The 22,214-nt window shown below is 41.0% G+C and overlaps 1 protein-coding gene across 4 annotated transcripts in view; it reads right to left on the bottom strand.

Moving 5' to 3' along the window:
- Nucleotides 1-22,214, bottom strand: part of trappc8 (trafficking protein particle complex subunit 8) — a 206,965-nt gene that overhangs the window by 157,957 nt on the left and 26,794 nt on the right. For 3 of the 4 annotated variants that reach the window (XM_069922556.1, XM_069922558.1, XM_069922559.1), the window contains one exon: nucleotides 4,809-4,892. The exons of the other annotated variant lie outside the window; for it this stretch is intronic. In XM_069922556.1, coding sequence (XP_069778657.1) covers nucleotides 4,809-4,892 — 84 coding nt within the window. The remainder of the gene's footprint in view (nucleotides 1-4,808; nucleotides 4,893-22,214) is intronic. 4 annotated transcript variants of the gene reach the window in all.

The following is a 22,214-nucleotide window of genomic DNA, read 5'->3' as shown; positions in this document are numbered from 1 at the left end:
TAGCGCACAATTTATACAGTGTGAGAAAGTTGGTAGCGCTATTGAATACAATTTATAAATACCATGGGAAAAAGCAATGGTGGACCTGCCCTCCCAGAATGCTGTGTGGCAGAGAAAGGGCTGTGTGCATGCTCAGAGTACTCATGGAGGGGTTTCTCTGCCGCACAGCATTCTGTGAAGTCAGGGCCGCCATCGCTTTTTTCCCTGTCTTTATAAATTGTGAGCTATAGCTCTACCAACTTTCCCACGCAGTTTAAAAATGAAATTTCACCCATTTGAATGCATGCCCAATTTGAAAGTACTGCAGGTATCAGAAAAATATGGCTATGTGAAAAGTTTGTGATGTGGAAGGGACAATGCAGAAATGAGCAACATCAAGGTTTATCATCCACACAAGCCTCCTCCTGTCCCTTTCATTTCAAATATCATGTCTCTATCCCTCATCCACATATTCCGGTGCTTCTTAATTGCTTCAATGCTGCTTGTTTTAACGATACCACATTGTAGCCAGATTGCACATTCTCACCTCTGCAAGTAGAAAGGTCTCAAATTCCTTGAAAAATTAATAACATCCTTTAAAATGCATGACAGCTAGAACAGAATGGAGGTGACATATTGAAAACATTGTGAAAGTAATAAAGGAGTTTAGATTCTTCCAATTCTTATGTAGTTTTTTTTTCTGTGTTATGTTATGGGACATGTTAGAATAGTTATGGGTAAAATGTCTTTAAAAGAGATAGATTGTGGGGGTTTAGTGTAGGTTATACTTCACAAACAGAGCAACAGTTCACAAAAGACATCTCATTTAAAATGTAAGAGCTTTTCTAAAGCTAGACATTGAGGCTCTGTTTAACTTTGCAGAAGCAATGAAGAATGGTGATCTATTGTGTATGGGCAATAAAGTCCAGGCTCAGAGATACTGATAAGATCTTTCAAAGATTGGGTTTGGAGCTCTGTAAGAAGTCATATGGTTTTTTTTACAAGCAGAGAGAGGAAAAACAGACAGATGATTTCTCTTTTAGAGAGAGAGAAGTCAGTTCTACAATAGCAGTTGAGGCTGCAAAATGGCAAGCTTGTTGAAAAACTCCAGTTTGAAGACAGGTTGTGAATTCTGAGTTCAGCCTGTTCAAAACCCTTGTAGTCCTTACAAGAGGAAATGGCTGGCTAAAGTGTTTCTCCTGAAATAAGGGAAACAAGAGGAACTTTGTGGTGACCTGGAATAAGAGGTTATCATTTGGAAAACATATGATGGGGCAAGTTCCTTCAGCAAGATAGTGAAGTGACTGATTGGAGGAAATCAGTTTGTGCATGTCCAACGAGCAACAAACATCACTCTGAAACCAACAAGAACCTTCCTGAGCGGTAGCCATTTAACTTTAAGCAACAGAGCATGGTGGAAATTATAAATGTTGAATTCTGTGCACAGTATAAGAATTGCCTGATACTGGTGAATTTGGAGAAGTGAAAAGTGAATGATTGGACAGTGAAACAGAGAATATATACACATTACATACATGTGCACTTAAAATTAGAAGGGGTTAAGTTAATAGTAATAAGTTAAAGATTATTATGTTTAAAGAAAATCAAAAGCAACTTTTGTTTAAGTATCCATTGTTTTGGAGAATTTCTATTGCTGCTGGGGTTTGGAGTCCTCTGGGCTCATAACAGTGAAGAATAAAGATTGGCAATTACCTTCAACTATTTATATCATATGGTAATAGGTTACAAAAAAAAGGAATATTTTAATCTTCATAACTTAAAATATCCATGAAGATTAGTACAAGTTTTCTTTGCATAATTTAACTCTTCCATTGAATTGTATTATTGGAATCTTTCAAAGACATTTTTTAGATATTTACAAGTTAGACATTTTGTTCAGTCCAAGCTTTATGATTTTCCTCAAATCTCAAATACTAATATTCTTGATTGATTTTTTTTAACTTACAGTCCCCCCCCCTCCCCCCGTGGATTAATATCATATTTATAATGATTTATTAGATTTAAGATCAGCCTTAATAGCTGGGATTAAGAACAATTGGGAATTAGATTTGAACATAACATTTTCAGATGAAGATTGGTTCTCTTTGCTTTGCTTAATTAATGATTTCTCATTTTGTGCAAGGCATTGCTTATTACAATTTAAGGTGGTACATAGAACTCATATGTCCAAATAAATTATCTCAGTTTTATGTTTCACTGATTCATATGCTTTAGGAGTGCCCAAATTTAGAGAGATTTTGGAAAGACAGTTTTTAAACTTTATTGGCTATTTTTAAGATTAAAAATAGAACCATATCCATTAATTGCTTTGTTTGATTTTTCATGTGAGCCAGATAAACTTCTGTCTGCAACTCAGGAGTAAGTCTTAGCCTTTACTATGCCAGACAAGTAATTTTATTGAAATGGAAAGATGACTCTTTACCTACCTATACACAGTGGTTACATGATGTAATGTCCTATTTAAGTTTGGAAAAAATTAGAAACAACATTAAAGATAGAAAGTTTCAATTTATAAAGATGTGGGGCCCATTCATATGATTGGAAAAATTAAGAATTTTGAATGTTTCGGAGATTATCTGTCCGATGTCTGAAGGTCACTCACTGTCCGATCCATAATTTCTCTTTTCTTTTATATAGGTTATCTTAATTGGAGGGAGGGGGTTGATATAGATTTAGTTTTTTTTCTTTTTATCACTTTTTTACTTGGATTAATTTGGAAAATATGGGTTTTAACATGGTTATCATAGATTAATTCAATAACTTATTTCTCATATGGATTAAGGAACTGTCTAATGTTCTATTTTTTTTGTACTTGTGTGTACCTAAGATAACTTGTTCTGTGTTTTCCTTAAAATTTTGTAAGTCAGTTTATATGTTAACTCAAAAATATTTAAAAGAATTGTATTATTAGCAGTGAGAAACTTTTTAAAAAATATAAGGTCTTGCAATACTTCCCCATTCTGCTTACCACTTGATGAAGTAAATTAAAAAACACACAAATTCTGAAGGAACTCAGCCGGACTTGCAGCATTCATAGGAAGTAGATATAAAACTGACATTACGGATATGAGCCCTTCTTCAAGGATAAACAAAGAACAGGAAGCCGTAAGAATAAAGATTGAACACAGGCCAAGGGAGAAGTCCAGATCAAAAAAGGTGTTAATTGGATTTGAAAATAGGAACAGAATAAACTAAAATGCCCACAAGGATTTCAGAAATGGGGGAAAATAGGGACCATCCTGCAAACAGGAGACATCTCAGAGCCTGTTAATTTCTATTCAAAGATTGAGCATTATATGCATTCAAAAAAGAATAGGACTTTAAGATTCTGTGCAATGTCAAGAGCTTGACGAAACTCAAAGCTCACCAGAAGAATAATCTGAAAGTACAAACACAAAACATTGAAAAATGATCAGTGTAGTGAAAATGCAGTTGTTCCATTCAATCTATCAACCTACGCAAATACCTCCAAGATTAGAGCAATATTGAAAAGGGGCAATTGTGTCTAAATAATTAGAACCAGAGCACAACCTAACTTGACCCTTCAGTGTCAGTCCTGAGTAAGTGCTGGATTGTCAAAGGCATTGTATTTCAGGATGAGGCATAAAACCAGGTCTCACAGGCCTTCTTAAATGGATAAAGATAACCGCAATTCTATCTAAACCAACATCGTGAAAACAGATTTGTAAAGTCATGAACGGATCTATTTATGACAGCTTGGTATGAGCAAATTGTCCACTACATCACCTACATTATAGGTGACAAATGCTCGTTGATGTGATCTACAAAGACAATCCAAGGTGCTCCATTGTTTTCCCAGGCACCTAATAATGTGGTTGGGCAAAAGCCATGCCATAAGCTGGTTTTCAAAGAGGTGGAGGGAGAACCAAGCAAAGAAGGAGATGTCAGTATGGCAAGGCAGTGGAGGGTCAGATGGAAAGATGGCCAAGCAAGAGAGAAAGTGGATCTAAAAAGAATCAAGTCAAGTTTATTGTCACCTGCTTGTACAAGTGCACCCGACAAAACAGCATTCTCTGGTCCTCAGTACAAAACATTAAGACACCAGACATAACACACATAACAGGACAAGTATTCAAATAGACAAATAAATAAGTAAATATAGCTCTGATGAGAGCTACCTGCTGAGATGATCAATGATAAGGTGATCAAGACTGAAATGCTTGTAAATCATGGTTGATCTCCCTGCATATGTTGGGCTTGTAAATTTCATTAACTTTGTAAAGTTGGAAATATGAGAGTCTCAGAGATTAGTGTGAGCGATTGCTATGGTCTCTCAAGCATTCTTATGAGGGCAGTGAAAGGACTAAAAGGAAGAAGCACAGGAGTGAATTGATGGACAAGGAGCAGAAAGCTGATCGGGGCTGGACTGAAGAGGTTAGATAAGGGTTGAGTAGTCAATTTAGTACTCTGCAAGAAGAGAGGAAATGTTGAATTAAATCGGAAAATACTGTACTTCAGAATTAGGTACCAACTGATGAATTTACAGATATCCTGTTCAGTTCAACAAATTATGTTTGTATGGAGTTAATCTCAGCTTCCATCCATTCTTAACATTTCTAATCTTTGCAACTAATACCATGCAGACACAGCAAGGAAAACAAAAGGGCATTTGGCCTTTCAATTTTCTTTCGCCATTCAAGATTATGTCCACTTTATTAAAGCTACAAAAATATCAGTCAAGATGCAGATGGGGTTTCAGACAGTGACAAAAAGAAAAGATATTTTAATTAAGGAAAATGAAAGGAAAGCACGTTAATTGCAAAGCCCACACCAGCTTAAAAAAATACCTGCATGGAACTTGGACGAACTCAGCTGCGTCAAAGTGTCTTTCCAATTATTGTACCATGGAACACTAGCTTTAACTGAGCGATCTGATGGAAAACAGAACATGGCATTAATGAACCCACGCAATAGATAGAAATGCCCAAAATCAGGCATCGTAGACAGCTTAGTGCTTCTAACAAAAATATGCTTTAAAGAATAAAAACCAATTTTTAATTTGCAAGTACATTAACAAAATACAGTATCCAACTCCTCAGTTTACTTAATGCTGACAATGGGGGAACGTCAATGGGTCAGACACCATCAGCTAGTCAGCTAACATTTCAGATTTAGATCCTTTAAAGTGAGAACAAGGGGTGGAAGAAGCTATTGCACAGGAGAAAGACAAATGGAGACAACTGGGATGGGGGTTGGGGTGGGGGAGGAGATCAAAAGAAAAGTAGATAAAGAAATAGAAACAGTGGAACCTTTTACAGGAGCGTAATTGGTTTAATCCTGTGACCGCGAGGTCTTGGCCCAAGATGGCAGCACCTACGCTGGCAGCAGCCTTGAGAGGTTGCAGAATCCTGGGAAGCAGAGGACTGGTGCAGGGCACCAGAAAACGGGGAGACCCCCTGCCATTTGAAAACAAGCAGAGGAGACTACCATACAGGTCGGCAACCACGAAGGCAGTCGAGCTGAAGAGCACACTAGCGGCTGTTGGCTACTTGAGGTGAGGAACCCATGCAGGCTGCTGGCAACTTGAGATCAAAGGACTCACATAAGCCTATGGACGTCTGGAGACGGGCTGAAGGAGTACCAAGTATCAGAACTGGGATGTGAGAGGTGCCGAGGGCAACAGGGTCTCCCAAAGGGCTTAGGGCACTGAAGGATTCCTGATCATGTCATAAGTTTGGATCCAGAGTTTGGATTGCCAATGGCTTGGAATGCAGTCTGTGTGGTTGAGCAGTGCAGGGAAATCCACGGACTCCCTTTTGCTTCTCTTTCTCTGACTGTAAGGAGCACCGGGCAATTTCTGTTGATGGTGAATCTTTGCCTTCCTTACGTCAGACTAAATTCAATTTCATGTAATATTATATCTGTTTTATTACATGACGATAAAATGATCTTGAATCTTGAGTTTGAAAGAGGTCAGACTTGTCTGTGTGGGAATACTGAGTGGAACTGAAATAGTTGGCTACTGGGAGTTCCAGTTTGAACATACAGCCAGAGTGCATACCACAGTGTTTGGTCACGTTTCTAGCATATAAGCATGCTGGTCAGACCTGTGCCTGGACAGCATGACAGCAGTTATTAGTACCCAGTACAGGTTGCCAGGTCCTGCATCAACTATACCTCACACCACAAAAATTACATAAATCCAAATCAGAAATCTAGAAAATGTGCTTTTAGCTGTGGAAATTGGAACCTTTATCCATTCAACCTGGCCATGCACAAAGGTGAGATCTTTCTGGGAGGACCTGGGGACATTCTGAAAAAAATTACAAAGATGGATTTTCCACAGGATCCAGAATTGTACCTTCTGGGAAACATTATGAACATGAGTTTTTACTTGTCCAGATACCAAATTGAGTTTGTGAAAGTTGCCTCGTCAGTAGCCAGGAAGTGTTTAGCGGTCACGTGGAAGTCTGACTCCCAACTAAATATTACACGATAGAATATGGAAATGCAGAGTTGTATTCCATGAAGAAAATTGCGTGCAATTTGAAGAAGAAATATGGCACATTTGTTCGGTGTGACAGCCCTATCATTGTCATATCCACGCTCCTGTTCGGCTCCGAATCATGGGTCCTCTACCGGCATCACCTACGGCTCCTAGAACGCTTCCACCAGCGCTGTCTCCGCTCCATCCTCAACATTAATTGGAGCGACTTCATCCCTAACATCGAAGTACTCGAGATGGCAGAGGCCGACAGCATCGAGTCCACACTGCTGAAGATCCAACTGCGCTGGGTGGGTCACGTCTCCAGAATGGAGGACCATTGCCTTCCCAAGATTGTGTTATATGGCGAGCTCTCCACTGGCCACCGAGACAAAGGTGCACCAAAGAAGAGGTACAAGGACTGCCTAAAGAAAACTCTTGGTGCCTGCCACATGGACCATCGCCAGTGGGCTGATATCGCCTCAAACCGTGCATCTTGGCGCCTCACAGTTCGGCGGGCAGCAACTTCCTTTGAAGAAGACCGCAGAGCCCACCTCACTGTCAAAAGACAAAGGAGGAAAAACCCAACACCCAACCCCAACCCACCAATTTTCCCTTGCAACCGCTACAACCATGTCTGCCTGTCCCGCATCGGACTTGTTAGCCACAAACGAGTCTGCAGCTGACGTGGACATTACCCCTCCATAAATATTTGTCTGCGAAGCCAAGCCAAAGAGAGAAGATAATCATATAACCACTTACAGCACAGAACAGGCCAGTTCGGCCCTACTAGTCCATGCCATAACAAATTCCCACCCTCCTAGTCCCACTGACCAGCACCCGGTCCATACCCCTCCAGTCCTCTCCTCTCCATGTAACTATCCAGTCTTTCCTTAAATGTAACCAATGATCCCGCCTCAACCATGTCTGCCGGAAGCTCATTCCACATCCCTACCACCCTTTGCGTAAAGAAATTTCCCCTCATGTTCCCCTTATAATTTTCCCCCTTCAATCTTAAACCATGTCCTCTAGTTTGAATCTCCCCCACTCTTAATTGAAAAAGCCTAAACACATTTACCCTGTCTGTCCCTTTTAAAATCTTAAACACCTCTATCAAGTCCCCCCTCAATCTTCTACACTCCAGAGAAAAAAGCCCTAGTCTGCACAACCTTTCCCTGTAACTCAAACCTTGAAATCCTGTCAACATTCTCGTGAACCTTCTCTGCACTCTCTCTATTTTGTTTATATCTTTCCTATAATTTGGTGACCAAAACTGTACACAGTACTACAAATTTGGTCTCACCAATGCCTTGTACAATTTTATCATAACCTCCCTACTCTTGAATTCAATACTCCGATTTATGAAGGCCAACATTCCAAATGCCTTCTTCACCACACCATCTACCTGAGTATCAGCCTTGAGGGTACTATTTACCACAACTCCTAAATCCCTTTGTTGCTCTGCACTCCCCAATTGTCTACCATTTAATGCATATGACCTATTTAGATTTGCCTTTCCAAAATGTAACACCTCACACTTATCTCTATTAAATTCCATCAGCCATTTCTCAGCCCACACCTCCAGCCTTCCTAAATCACCTTTTAATCTACGGTAATCTTCCTCACTGTCCACAACATCACCAATCTTTGTGTCATCCGCAAACTTGCTTATCCAATTCTCCACCCCTACTTCCAGATCGTTAATATATATAATAAATAATAGTGGACCCAGGACCGAACCCTGAGGAACTCCACTAGTCACCGGCCTCCAATTGGACAAACAATTTTCTACCCCTACTCTCTGACACCTCCCATCCAACCATTGCTGAATCCATTTCACTACCTCCTTATTTATACCTAATGCCTCCACCTTTTTTCCTAATCTCTTGTGGGGAACTTTGTCAAAAGCTTTACTAGAGTCTAAATAGACAACATCCACAGCTTTCCCTTCATCAACCTTTTTTGTAACCCCCTCGAAAAACTCAATCAGGTTTGTCAAGCATGATCTACCCCTGACAAAACCATGCTGATTACTCCCTATCAATCCCTGTACCTCCAAATATTTGTAAATAGCATCCCTCAGAACGCTTTCCATCAACTTACTGACCACAGACGGCAGACTCACGGACCTATAATTCCCAGGTTTACATTTGGACCCTTTCTTAAACAGCGGAACCACGTGCGCAACCCTCCAATCCTTTGGCACTACCCTCGTGACCAGTGACATCCTAAATATCTCTGTTAATGGCCCCACTATCTGTCCACAAGCCTCCCAGAGTGTCCTTGGGAATATTTTGTCCGGTCCCGGAGATTTATCCACCTTTATCTTTTTCAACATAGCCATCACTACCTCCTCAGTTATCCTTATATGCTTCATGACCTCCTCACTATTTTTCTTTACTTCAACTGGTTCAATATTTTTTTTCCCTAGTGAATACCGAGGCAAAGAAATCATTCAAAATTTCCCCATTTCCTCTGACTTCTCACTCAGCCTACCCTCGCTATCTACGAGGGGTCCAATTTTATCCCTCACTAATCTTTTACCTTTAATGTACCTATAGAAACCCTTTGGATTTATTTTTACTCTGACTCCCAAAGCCTCTTCGTGCCTTTTTTTGGCCTTTCTAATTTCTTTTGGATAAAGTGACTACAACTGTGCCAGTAGTGGAATGCTTGAGATCAGTGAAGTGGGTCGTGGCGCAGGCGACGGACTCTTGCATTTTGTTCCTTATCCTTTTTTTAGGTTTCTTTAGGTTCTTCTTAAGTTCCCCAATACCAGTGGTAAAAACACCAGGTGGAAGTGTCGTCAGGCTGTCTGCCTGACTTGAGACATTGCCTCGCCATAGGAGTTGGTGTGTTGAGAGCATTGGCTTGGGAAGTAGCGTCAACAACAGAGGTGCTCGGTGCAGACAGCTGTGATGCAGTGACATTGTCCAAAGACCTTTTAGGGTGGGGTTTTTTTTTGCTAGTCACAGAACGTCTGCCTCTGCAGCTACTGCCCTGGGGTCTTTGAAAGAACTCTGCGAATAATAAGTCTCATGTCTTCTGGCATTCTCTCCAGGAAGAGTTGTTTGAATAACATATTTGGCCGTTGGCCAGATGCCAGGCACAGCATGTCATCCATTCGTTCGGACGGAGCGCGGTCACCCAACTCCTCCACGTGTAACAGTCTGGCAGCCCTCTCTCTGCAAGACGTGCCGTAAATTCACAGCAGGAGCACTTTTACAGTGTCATACTTGCGCTCTCCAGGCTCCGGAGGAGCGCGCAGGATGTCACTGACTTGCTTGGCAGTGGCTTGGTCAAAGACACTGATGAGGTGATAATAGCGAGTCGCCTCCACCTCGATCTTCCTGAGGTGAAATTGTGCCTCAGCCTGTCGAAACCACAGCTCTGGTTCCATCGTCCAGAGAGCCGATAGCTTAACTGCAACAGTTGCAGTGTCCATATAGTCCAAAAGCTCGTTTTGGACCCGTCAGAGTCACCAATTGTAGCCGCTGAAAACGCAGTGGTGGCTGATGAATATAACGACACACACAGTTGCAGGTAAATCTGAATTCATTTACTCAAGTCATGTGTGTATTCTTTTAAAACACTGAATCACACGCACCATGTCGTGACATTCTGACATCCCATGCCAGTTCGCTAGACTCCTGGGAGTTGTACTCTATCTATAGCGCCGCTACACTAGCATCTACAACTTGTGTTCCTCAATTCACACAGGTAGCCAACCCAGACAACTACCATGGCAATTATTAAGTCCCACTTAATCTATTCAGCAGTGTCCAAAGAGCAATTGACATTTTTAAAAAAACACATTTCATAACACAAAAGGCTTGATTACAAAATTACAATTTGATTTGAAAATGAAGGTCACAAATAAACATTTCAATTAATATTTCAGAGTGGCATGTTGGGACAGGGACACTGAGATGAACATCTCAGGTCATCGAGTCACAGAGCGTGAAAACAGGCCCTTCAGTCCAACTTGCCTATGCCAACCCAAATGTTCCATTCACACTAGTCCCACCTGCCTGCGTTTTGGCCCATATCGGAATCAGAATTTATTGCCCTGAACATGTCACAAAATTTGTTGCTTTACGGCAACATTAGAGTGCAAATATTGTGATAAAATGACATTTAAAAATAAATTAGTGCAAAAAAAAAGGATAGTGCGTTAATGTCTAGGGTTCATTGTCCATTCAGAAATCTGATAGGAGAGGGAAGAAGCTGTCTTGTGCTACTTGGTGTTCATCTTCAGTCACGTATCTTTTTCCCCCGATGATAGCGGTGTGAAGAGGACATGGCCTGGGTGGTGAGGGTCCTTGAGGATTGAGGCGGCTTTCTTAAGACACCACCTTTTGTCGATGTCCTCGATGGAGTGGGAACTGATGCCTGTAATGGCGCTATCACCATTCTCATTTTTCTTATCCTGTGGATTGGCACCGTTTGTGAAAGTCAAGGATTCAGTTTCCAGGGGGAAGGGTGTGTGCAGAGACCCAGATTTTCGACCTTGCTAACCAGTACTGAGAGTGCTGGAGGCTGAGCTATTGTCGAAGAAGTGGAGCCTGACGTACGTGTTTCTGCAATCTTGGTGATCCAGGGCTGAGTGGTGAACCAGTGAGATTGCATCTGCTGTGGAGCGATGTGACAGTAGGAAAAGTGCAGTGGGTCCAGAGCTATCCCTCTCAACCTTTGTATCAGTCCAATCATTTTTCTTAAAGACATTTCAAGAATACCTGCCTCAACCAAATCATCTAGCAGTCTGTTCCATACACCCATCACCCTTTGTTTAAAAAATAAGTTACCTCCTCAGGTTTCTGTTACTTCTCTCCCCCTACTCACCTGAAACTTGTGTCCTCTGGTTAGCGATTCCTCGACTCTAGGCAAAAGACAGTTCTTTCACCTCATTTATTCCTCACATGATTTTGAATACAATTGGGTGATAAAAGTAATCAGAAAGTTCATACTTGGATGAGATGTGGGCCAAATGTGGAGAAACTAGCTTGGTTGCATGGAAAAGTTAGACCGAGCATTCCATGCAATAGAACTCTCTTCAGAAATGTATTCTCGCACCAATTTAACTTGTAGCTGGCTGCCATAGTAATTGTATACCTTTTGCTACCTCTTAACCTGCACCTTCTTAGTGCTGTGATGAGTTGTCACTATTAAATGTAATAATATGGGATCAAACTGACCACATTTCACCAGCCATCACAGATGTGGTAAATCGTGCTTGTATGAACACAGAAACACTTCTGAAGTCTCTCATGATGTAATTTAAAAGATCAACACATCAACCTGAAATGAAATTATGCTTTTAAATCACCAAATATGGATTAGAAATAGAAATTTTACAGACCTCATCAGTCAGTGCCCACAGGAAGCAGCGCAGCAGATAATGTCACTGCCACACAGCTTCAGCACATCCACATCAATTCTGCTCTTGGGTGCTGCCTGCACACACTGGCTAAGGGGCCATGCACTGATGGGACACAGGTGGAGAAGGTTAGAACCTTCCAAGTTCCTGAGAGTCCTCGCTTCAGGAGGCCTTTCCTATAGCCAGCACATCAACGAAATCACCAATTCTTTACTTTCTAAGGTGATCGAGGAGCCCAAATTAGCATACTTTTTTCCATGTCATGAAAAATATGAGAAACATGATGACCACAGTGCAGAATATAGAAACCAAGGTGCCCAGTCAGGCAAGAGATTTCTCTGAGCAAACCACGACAGAGGAAGAAACTTTGAACTAAAAATGAAAATGCAGGACACACTAAGCAGCTATTTAAGCAGTCTCAAATAGCAACTATTTTTCTGAAGAGAACATTTCAGGTCAATGAACTCTCAGAAACAAGTGAAAAACCAATGGTTGTTTAACTTGTTGAGAGTTGGAGAGGACAAAGGAATGTCTATGATTGGGTGCTGATCAAGAGAATTAAAATGACAAAAGATGACATCTGAAGGAAGGTGATAAATATTAGGTAATCTAAGCTGATCTATCAGGAGTAATGGAAATAGAGATATAAATAGCAGAAGGAAGAAAAAACAAGGTGTTGCCAAACATAGCAGCTGTTGCAAATCTGAAATTGAAGACGTTGAAGCATTTCTTTTAATGTTTGCAGTTACATTTTAGCATTTATTTTTACCCTCGATAAAATGGAGACCAAACATGGAATCTCTTGATCGAAATTTTGTTTTCTTGTTGAAAATTACATTCATCACCTTCTGGAAACATTTTTCTTGTGCTGTTACCAAATACACAACACGGTTCATAGCTGTGAAAACAAGGTTTTAATATTTCCCAAAACAGCATTTCTTTTAATGTTTGCAATTACATTTCACCATTTATAAAATGGATTTTCTTTTTTGCAGCCCTGATACCACAACTGACCACCTGAAGAATATGCCAGTTATCAAACTTGTCAAATTCTGTCGTGCCCTGGGAGCTGCAGCAAGGCCAGAAACAAGGTACTGTTCTACAAGGTACTGTTCTACAAGGTACTGTTCTACAAGGTACTGTTCTACAAGGTACTGTTCTACAAGGTACTGTTCTACAAGGTACTGTTCTACAAGGTACTGTTCTACAAGGTACTGTTCTACAAGGTACTGTTCTACAAGGTACTGTTCTACAAGGTACTGTTCTACAAGGTACTGTTCTACAAGGTACTGTTCTACAAGGTACTGTTCTACAAGGTACTGTTCTACAAGGTACTGTTCTACAAGGTACTGTTCTACAAGGTACTGTTCTACAAGGTACTGTTCTACAAGGTACTGTTCTACAAGGTACTGTTCTACAAGGTACTGTTCTACAAGGTACTGTTCTACAAGGTACTGTTCTGAAGCTTGGGTGGAAATTACTAGAACGGTGCAGAAGACAAAGACAGAAAGATTATAATGGGTGTACGATGAGGAATGAAAATGGCATTTTGAATCCTGGACTTCCTAACAAATAGATCAGACTGTCTGGGTCGGTAGCAGAATGTCGATCACCATCACATCTCAGGGCTGTGTGCTCAACCCACTCCTGTTCACGCTACTGACCTGTGAATGCATGGCCAGATCTACCTCCAACAATGTCATCAAGTTTCCAGGTGACACAACAGTAGCTGGCCTTATCACCAACAATGATGGGAAGAGGTGGAAAATCTCGTGAAATGGTGTGAATAACAACTTGAGTCTAAACATGGACAAGACGAAGGGGATGATCATGGTCTTCAGGAAGACCAGGAATGTCCACCCTCTAGTACACATCAACAACTCTGTAGTAGAGAGAGTGAAGAGCACCTAGTACCATGGAGATCACTTAACTAGTGACCTATCATGGACACTCAATACCTCCTCATTTGTCAGGAAGGTACAACAGCGATTGTATTTCCTGAGAAGACTGAAGCAGGCAAGACTACCGGCCACCATTATGTCAACCTTCTATAGGACCTCTACCGAGAGCATCCTGCTATGGTTGCTGCAGAGAAATGGATCGGAGGTCAATCCACAGGACCATAAGAATGGCAGAAAGGATCACTAGTCTCCCTCCTTCATGATCTACTGGGATCGTTGACTGAAAAAGGTGTGAAGAATTATTGAGCATCCCTTCCACCCTACACTCAGCTTCTCCCGTTGGGAAGAGATACAGGAGGATCAGAGCCAGCACCACCACGCTGAGGAACGGCTTCTTCCCACGGGCAGCGAGAACGCTTAACGACCAAAAGAACGGCTCGCACTGACCCTCTGAGACGCCTATATGTACAAAACAATATTTATTTATATTGATAAAATTCGTCTTGAATATGCACCGAGGACCAGAGAACACGGTTTCGTCAGGTTGTACTTCTACAATTAGATGACAATAAACTTGACTACAGTATATTGAATGTATAAACAGATTAATGTTTCACCAGGAAAGACTGTCTAAATCCTTGGATGGTGAGAAAAGGTAAAAGAGCCTCTTGTGAGGTTGCATGCATAAGAGCCATTACACCTGCTACCTCTCAACCATCTGGTTCCTGAACACAGACTCATCAATGGACTCTTATTTTGCTCATTACATATTACTAAATACTTATTTTCTGTATTTGCACAGTTTGTTTATATTTCTTTCTTTTGTATACATTTCTTTCTTCTTGAGTACAGTTTACAGTTAAATTCTGCCTGGCCGACAGGAAAAAGAATCTCAGGGGTAGGGTTAGGGTTAACCCTAACCCTAATGGAAGAGTGAATGAAGGGGTCAGAGGGAAAGTTTCTTTGGAAGATAAAGGGAAGGCAAGGATGTACCTCATGTCATCTGGTTGAAGACAGTAGAAATAATGGAGGATGGCATGTGGCATATTGTGAAGACTAGTGGAGTAGAGGGCAAAAACGGAAAATCTCTTGCTCTGGGTTATTGGTGGTGGTGGGGGGGAATTGAGAACAGAAGTGTAGGAAGTAAAGTGGACACAGTTAAGGAGAAAGAAAGAGAAGCATTGCTGTGGAAAATCTCATCATCAAACAGAAAAAATGGACCCACAGAAGCTCAAAGACAGGAACTGAGACTTAATCGCAGGGTGGGAACGGTTGAAGGGAGGCTTGAAATCACTACTGGTCACTAATACATCTCCTGTATTAAGATTTGGAGATAGGGGAAGGAACATCAGATATGAACCATGAAAGTGACAGCAGGATGGAACTTTGCAAAGTTAATGAAATTTACAAGCCCAACATATGCAGGGAGATCAACCATGATTTACATCTGGATTATTTTAGACTCTCGAGAAATCCCCATCCTCTGCAACTTCAAACAAGCTTGCTTTTGTCATACTGTACAGCTTAGAAATAGGCCCTTCAAGCCACCACATCTATGCCAACCAATCATGATCCCACTTGCATTCATTGATTCCATATCTCTCCTTACCTGCTCAATCATCCATCAAGATGCCTATTACATGTTACTGCTCCTTTCTCCACCACCTCCTCTGGCAATTCATTCCAGATATATGAATTACACTGGAAAAGATTAACCCCTCAGATCCCATTTGTCTCATCTTAAACCTTTGCCTGGATCTCCACCCCCCCACCCCCCACATTAGTACAAGATGATGCTTTGAATGGTTGAACTGAACTTTTCGGTTTCACACTACCCTATTCTATTGTTTTACATACTATATGCTGCAATTTTGTTTTAGTGGAACACTTTTTATTCTGCTATGTGGAGGCTAACTTAGCTGGATAGCACACAAAGCAGATTTTCCACAGTACATCTGACAATAAGCAATTCAATGCCTTTAGCTGCCCCTATCATGCATATTAGACACTGTCAATTCTTTGCCTTGTGTAGCTCTATTATGTCACCTCTGAGTATCGTTCAATCCAGTGATGAAAGACCTAGCCAATTCAATCTTTCTTTTTAAATGAAGGCCTCCAATTCAATTATCAATTTCTAAAAAAAAATAAATTTAAATATCCAAATTTGACTTCAGGTATGGACCTGAAATATTACCAGCTATTATTGATCCAGCCTGATTTGCATCTCCAGGATTTTTTTTTACTTTGAGAAAAGAACATTCACAGTTGCAGTTTGAGGATTCTCCCAACTACAAGCTACACCATAAACCTGGAATGAAAACAAATATCCTACATAAAAGAATTCACTTTCTAAAGAATACTTAGAACGAGGTGGGTAAGATCTTTATTTCCTAGAGTGCAGGAGCCTAAGGGTGACGTTATAGTGGTTTATAAAATAATGAGGGGGCATGCATAAAGTAATTGTTCTAAGTCTTTGTCCCCAGGTAGATAAATTGAAACTAGATGGCATTAGTGTACTGTGACAGATTATGTTGTGTTTTATATTGTATATAGATATGTTTTTTTGGGAGATAAATTGTGGCAGGTTTTTTTAGTGCAGGTCACATACAAACACTTCAAAACAGATCTCATTTAAAATACTGGATCTCTGCTCAAGCCAGACAGGCCAGCTTCGAGTGCCTTTGAAAAAGCTTTGAGGAGTGCCTATAGAGACTACAAATGAATTGTTGCTTTGAAAAGCAATAGATGAAAGAACTCGGAGCCGCAGTCTGTCTGAGTGCAGGTTACTATTCTAAGAGGATCATGTGGTTTTGCAAGCAGTGAGAGTCAAAAAGGTTTTTTTCCTCAGAATTCAGTTCTGTAGTTTTTACAGTTCAGCAGCAGCTGGGACTGGAACAGGACAAGCTTGTGGAAAAACCCCATTTTGAAGACAGTTGTGAGTGCTTAGTTCAGCCTGGTCAAAGCCCTTGTGGTCCATACAACAGGAGAGTACTGGCTGCCTAATGTTTCACTTGAAAAAAGGAACTCTGTGGTGACCTGAAAGAAAGAGGTTATCATCTGGAAAACCCTGATGGGACAAGTTTCTTCAGCAAGACACTGAAATGGCTGATTAGAAGAGATCAGTTTGTGTCCAGGAAAAACAAATCTCTCTCTGAAAAACAACAAGAACTTTCCTGAGCGGAAACCATTTACCTTTCAAACACTAAAGCCTGGCGGAATTCATAAATGTTTACATCTGCGCACAGTTTAAGAATTGCCTGCAACCAGTTGTTACAAGATCAAACCAGCAACCACAAAGGCAAATCACACAGGGGTAAAGATGAACAATTATTTTATTAACAAAAATTCACCTTCAAACTTTAATTCAAAATCCCCCCTTTTATAACAATGCCCACTGGTTAATATACAAATTTCTATAACAGTGTAAAACTAATAAATTCCCCAGCCTAAATATAACATATGTAATCAAAGTCTAAGTTATATTTCCAACCAGCCCACAGAAAAAAAACTTAAGACACAAAACACATAAGACTCACAAAACTTTGATTTCAATTGAAGTAAAGACTGTAAACAAAACTCAGTTTGTTTGGTCCATGGCTTTATGTACTGCCCACCAAGACCACCTGCAAATTGGAGGAACAACACCTGATTTTCCATCTGGCATTAACATAGACTTTTCTGGTCTCTGCTAACCTACTCTCCTCTTCTCCTTCCCAGTTCTCCTCCCTCCCTTCCCACACCCTTCACCTAGCCATCCCACCTCCCCTTGATCGTTGCCATCTTCTCCCTCCTCCACCTATCACCTTTGTGACCAACCCCCCCACCCACCTCCACTCTTGTTCGGACGTCTGTCGACATTTTTCCATACCTTGATGAATGCCTTAAGCCCGAAACATCAGATATGTCTTTTTACCTTGCTACATAAAGGACACTGATTGACCTGCAGATTTTCTCCAGCTTTGTGTTTTACTTCAACCATGGCTTCTGCAGACTTTCATGTTATACTGGTACTAAGCTTTGTTCATTTAGATCAATGGTTCTCAACCTCTTTCTTTGCACTCACATACTGCTTTGTATTCCCTATACCATAGGTGCTCTGTGATTAGTAAGGGATTGCTTAAGATGGGATGTGGGTGGAAAGAAAAAGTTTGAAAACCAGTGCTTTAATCGTACCTAATTTGACTCGTTATGTGCATGGTTTCAGAGCTCCAAAAGAAATGGGCCAATGACAATTTTTCTCAAGCAAAATATTTCAGGAACAATTGGGTCTGGAGCAGTGATTCTCAACCTTCCCACTCACATACTCAGATGCTGGAAGACCTGCTGAGTTTCTCCAGCACTTTTGAGTCTTCATTGCAGCATGTAATGTTTTATACAAAGTGGCACACTCAGATACTTGGGGACTTGAAATTGAATGAGATTTTCTTTAAGCAATCCCTTTCTAATCACAGGGCACCAATGGTATAGGGATGACTTAAAGTAACATGTGAATGGAAAGAAAAAGGTTGAGAACCACTGATTTAGATGATCGGGAATGCATAGTTCAAAGACAGATCAGGCTTTGAAATAGTTATTCTCAGCAGGGAATTGGATAAATATTTGAAGGGCAAATTTAGACAAGTTAGATATCTGGCATAATCTAAATGTACTTGATGCCCTTGTTCTGGATTGCATGCACATTATTTGAATGTCTTTCAGGTAAATACACAAGCAGTGATTATATTTTCCAATGCTGTGAGAGTAATGTCCTTAAAACTATGTGAAACTATGGACCTCAAATACCTCCTTCAAATGGTATACAGTTATAGTAGTAAAACAGAAAATTCTGCAGACGCTATGATTGCAACTAATACACAAAAATTCTGGAGAAACCCAGCAAGTCCCACTGTGTCCATTGGAGGCAAAGATACACAACCAACACTTCGAGCCTGTGCCCTTCGTCAAGGTTTGTACAAAAAGCAGGCAGGTGACTGAATAAAAAGGCAAGTGGAGAAGGGAAGGGGGTGGGCAAAGGGGGGGGAGCGCAGGCCAACAAGCAAGAAGGCAATAGGTGGTCATGAATATGGCAGGAGCTAAAAGCTGAGAATTGATGGGGGTAGAGCTCTGTGAATGCAGAGCTGGAAGAAAGGAGATACAGATAGAGAAAGAGAGAGACTGTGGGGGTGAGGGGCTAATGGAAACTGGAGGTCAATGTCAATACCTTTGGTGTCTAGACAGAATACAAGGTGTTGTTCCCCCAACTGCAGGAGGTCTCCATTTGACAGTGCACAAGACCGTGGACAGACATGTCAGCATGGGAATGGGTTGGGGAATTGAAATGCCACTGGGAGATCCCACTATTACATTGGCCAGAGTTAAGGTGCTCATGAAGCTATCTCCCACTGTCTCCAATGTAGCCCTGAATGGTGGTGAGGGAAGTGGTCTCGGTATAAGTGTAGTATTTTCTGCAGTCATAGGGTTAGGACCCAGGGCCGATTGGTGGGAAGGGAGGAGTGGAAAAGAGTCACAGAGGGAGCAGTCCCTGTGGAAGGCAGAGAGGGGAAGATGGGTCCGGTGATGGGATTGCATTATAGGTGGCAGAAATTGCAGAGGATAATATGTTGGATAAGGAGTCTGGTGGGGTGGTAGGTGAGGACAAGGGGAGTTGTGTCTGGGGATGGAGGGGGCCAGGGCTGATGTGTGGGAAATGGAGGATTTGTAGGTGACAGTAATGTTGATGGTAGAAGAGGGGAAGACAGCCTGCCTGTCTTTTGCTCGTACCTTGACAAAGGGTTCAGGCCTGAAACATTGGCTTCCATTTACTTCCTATAGATGCTGGAAGACCTGCTGAGTTTCTCCAGCACTTTTGAGTCTTCATTGCAGCATGTAATGTTTTATACAAAGTGGGCACACTCAGATACTTGGGGACTTGAAATTGAATGAGATTTTCTTTAAGGTGAAGCTATTAAGGTGGTTCTAATAGTTTAATTTGTTGATTTTGTTTTGAATGTTATATTCACATAATGAAAAGGAAGTGAAATGAGCACCCACATCAAAATGCCAAAGAGGAAGCTTCTTGGTATTAATTTTAAAACAACAGTTTGCATTTCTGCAACATGAATAAAAACTTGCTTAATTCCCTTTTCATACCTTGCTTCTTCCAGATACTCTTCCACCAATTAAACCACATTCTTCACCGATAAGAACAGTATTGCCAAAGTTTTCCTGTGATGAATTTGGTCTCTCTGACAAAACATTGGAGCCTGCGACCCACAATTGCCCAACCCCGCATCTCCTTGGAGTCAGGGTTTTACAGCATGGAACACAAGTCCTTTGGCCTAATTCATCCACACTGGCCAAGTTGCTTCCCTGAGCTAGCCCTTTTAGCCTGTATTTATTTTAACTCACATCTCTCTAAACCTTCCTTAGCCATGCACCCATCTAAATGTCTGTTAAATGTTGTAACTGTACCACTTCCTTTGGTACCTCATTCTAAATATGCATCACTCATTATCTGAAAAAATTCCACACCACTTTAAATTTTCCCTCCCATCAACTTAAACCTATGACCTTAAGTTTTAGACTCCCTTATCCTGAGAAAAAAAACTAAACAATAACATCCATACCTTTGCAATTTTATACACCTTATTACAGGCCCAGAAGTCCCCAAAACCCAGCAGCAATAGAAATTCACCAAGACAGTTTCCATTGTCTTTACAAAGCCTCTGGTTTGAGCAGAGCTCTTGAATTTTAAATATGTTTTGTGAAGTGTTTGTTTCCTACACTAAAACTCCCCCACAATCTATCTCTTCCAAAAGCATATCTAAACATAATATATGATATAATCTGTCACAACTTGTACAAGATTATCCCTCAGCCTTCAGGGCAAAAAGCACCAGTCAATATCTCTTCATATTTAAAGGTCTCTGTACTAACAATAACCACAGCAGCAGTGCGAGTAGAAGACAGCTTTAATAAACTAATGTGTACACTAAGAGGTCAATTACCACACCAGCAGTGCGAGTAGAAGACAGCTTTAATAAACTAATGTGTACACTAAGAGGTCTTGTCTCTCTGCAAGACGAACCTGGAAGGCTAGACTGTAGCTCTGGACTGCTTTATAGACAAGGTCATCGGGATGCCCCCTGGTGACCTAGTGGTGGAATTACATATCACCACAGTCTCCAGAACTGTAGCACCCATGCATACCTTTTCTGTACACTGTCCAATTTAATGACAACTTCCCTGCATATAAACGACTAAAACTACACAAAATTCCAAGTCCAGCATCACCAACATACAATTGTAACGTGACATCCCAACCCTTGCACTCAATTGTACCCAAAACTTCCTTCACCACCCTGTCTACCTGTGTTGTCACTTTCAAGGAACTGCATATTCCCCCTCCCCATCCCTCTGTTCTGCAACACTCTCCAGAGACCTACCATTTATTATGTAAATCCTACCCTGATTTAACTTCCAGAAATCCAACTCCTTGCAGCTGTCCAAGATAAATTTCTTCTGCCATTTCATTTCCCCAACTGATTTCGATCTTGTTGTAATTGAAGATAAACTTCTTCACTGTACCACTATTTTAGTGTCATCCATTAACCACGCCAATTATATATCATCCAAGTCTAGATTATGAAAAAGGGCACCAGCAGAGAGCCTTTCAGAAAACCACTCAAGGTCTCCAACCTGAACGACAACCCTTCACTACCTCCAAGCTAATTTTCTATCCAATTAGCTCGCTCACCCTAGATCTCATGTAATTAACCTCTGGATCAGTCTACCAAATGGGATCTTGTCAAATGCCTTTATAAAGTCCATGCTTACAACTCCTACTGCCAAGCCAGTTATCTTATTTTTTTCACTCAGTTTTTCCTCCGTTGAGCATTTCCAGCATTGATTTACCTCAATTCTAGCATCAGTTGTTTTGATTTTCATTGCATATCCACATCCATAATTTCCAGACAACTTGTTAATTATTGTTGATTGCAGACAATGCTTATGTTTTACATTGAAGAACAAGATTCCTTTTATAAATTTGACATATTGCGCGATACAGGCCCTTCTGGCCCACGAGCCTGTGCCAACCAAATTCCTCAATTAACCTTTGAAGGGTGGGAGGAATCCGGAGCGCACAGAGGAAACCCACGTAAACACAGGGAGAACATACAAACTCCTTACAGACAGTGCTGGATTCGAACCTGTGGCATTGTAATAGCATTGCACTAACCGCTTTGCTAACTGTGCTGCCCTGTATAGGGACATTCTGTAATCTGTCTATTATAACCAGAATTCCTCTTCTTCCAAAGTGCAAACTTTCTATTTGCTACCTAGTACAGTGACATTCTGTCATCTGTCTCTATTATAACCAGAATTCCTCTTCTTCCAAAGTGCAAACTTTCTATTTGCTACCTAGTACAGCGACATTCTGTCATCTGTCTCTATTATAACCAGAATTCCTCTTCTTCCAAAGTGCAAACTTTCTATTTGCTACCTAGTACAG

Source organism: Narcine bancroftii, chromosome 2 (genome assembly GCF_036971445.1).
Source record: "Narcine bancroftii isolate sNarBan1 chromosome 2, sNarBan1.hap1, whole genome shotgun sequence".
In the NCBI taxonomy this organism is placed as follows: Eukaryota; Metazoa; Chordata; class Chondrichthyes; order Torpediniformes; family Narcinidae; genus Narcine; species Narcine bancroftii.
Note: the sequence above shows the minus strand (reverse complement) of the source record. Positions and strands in the feature narration are given on the sequence as shown.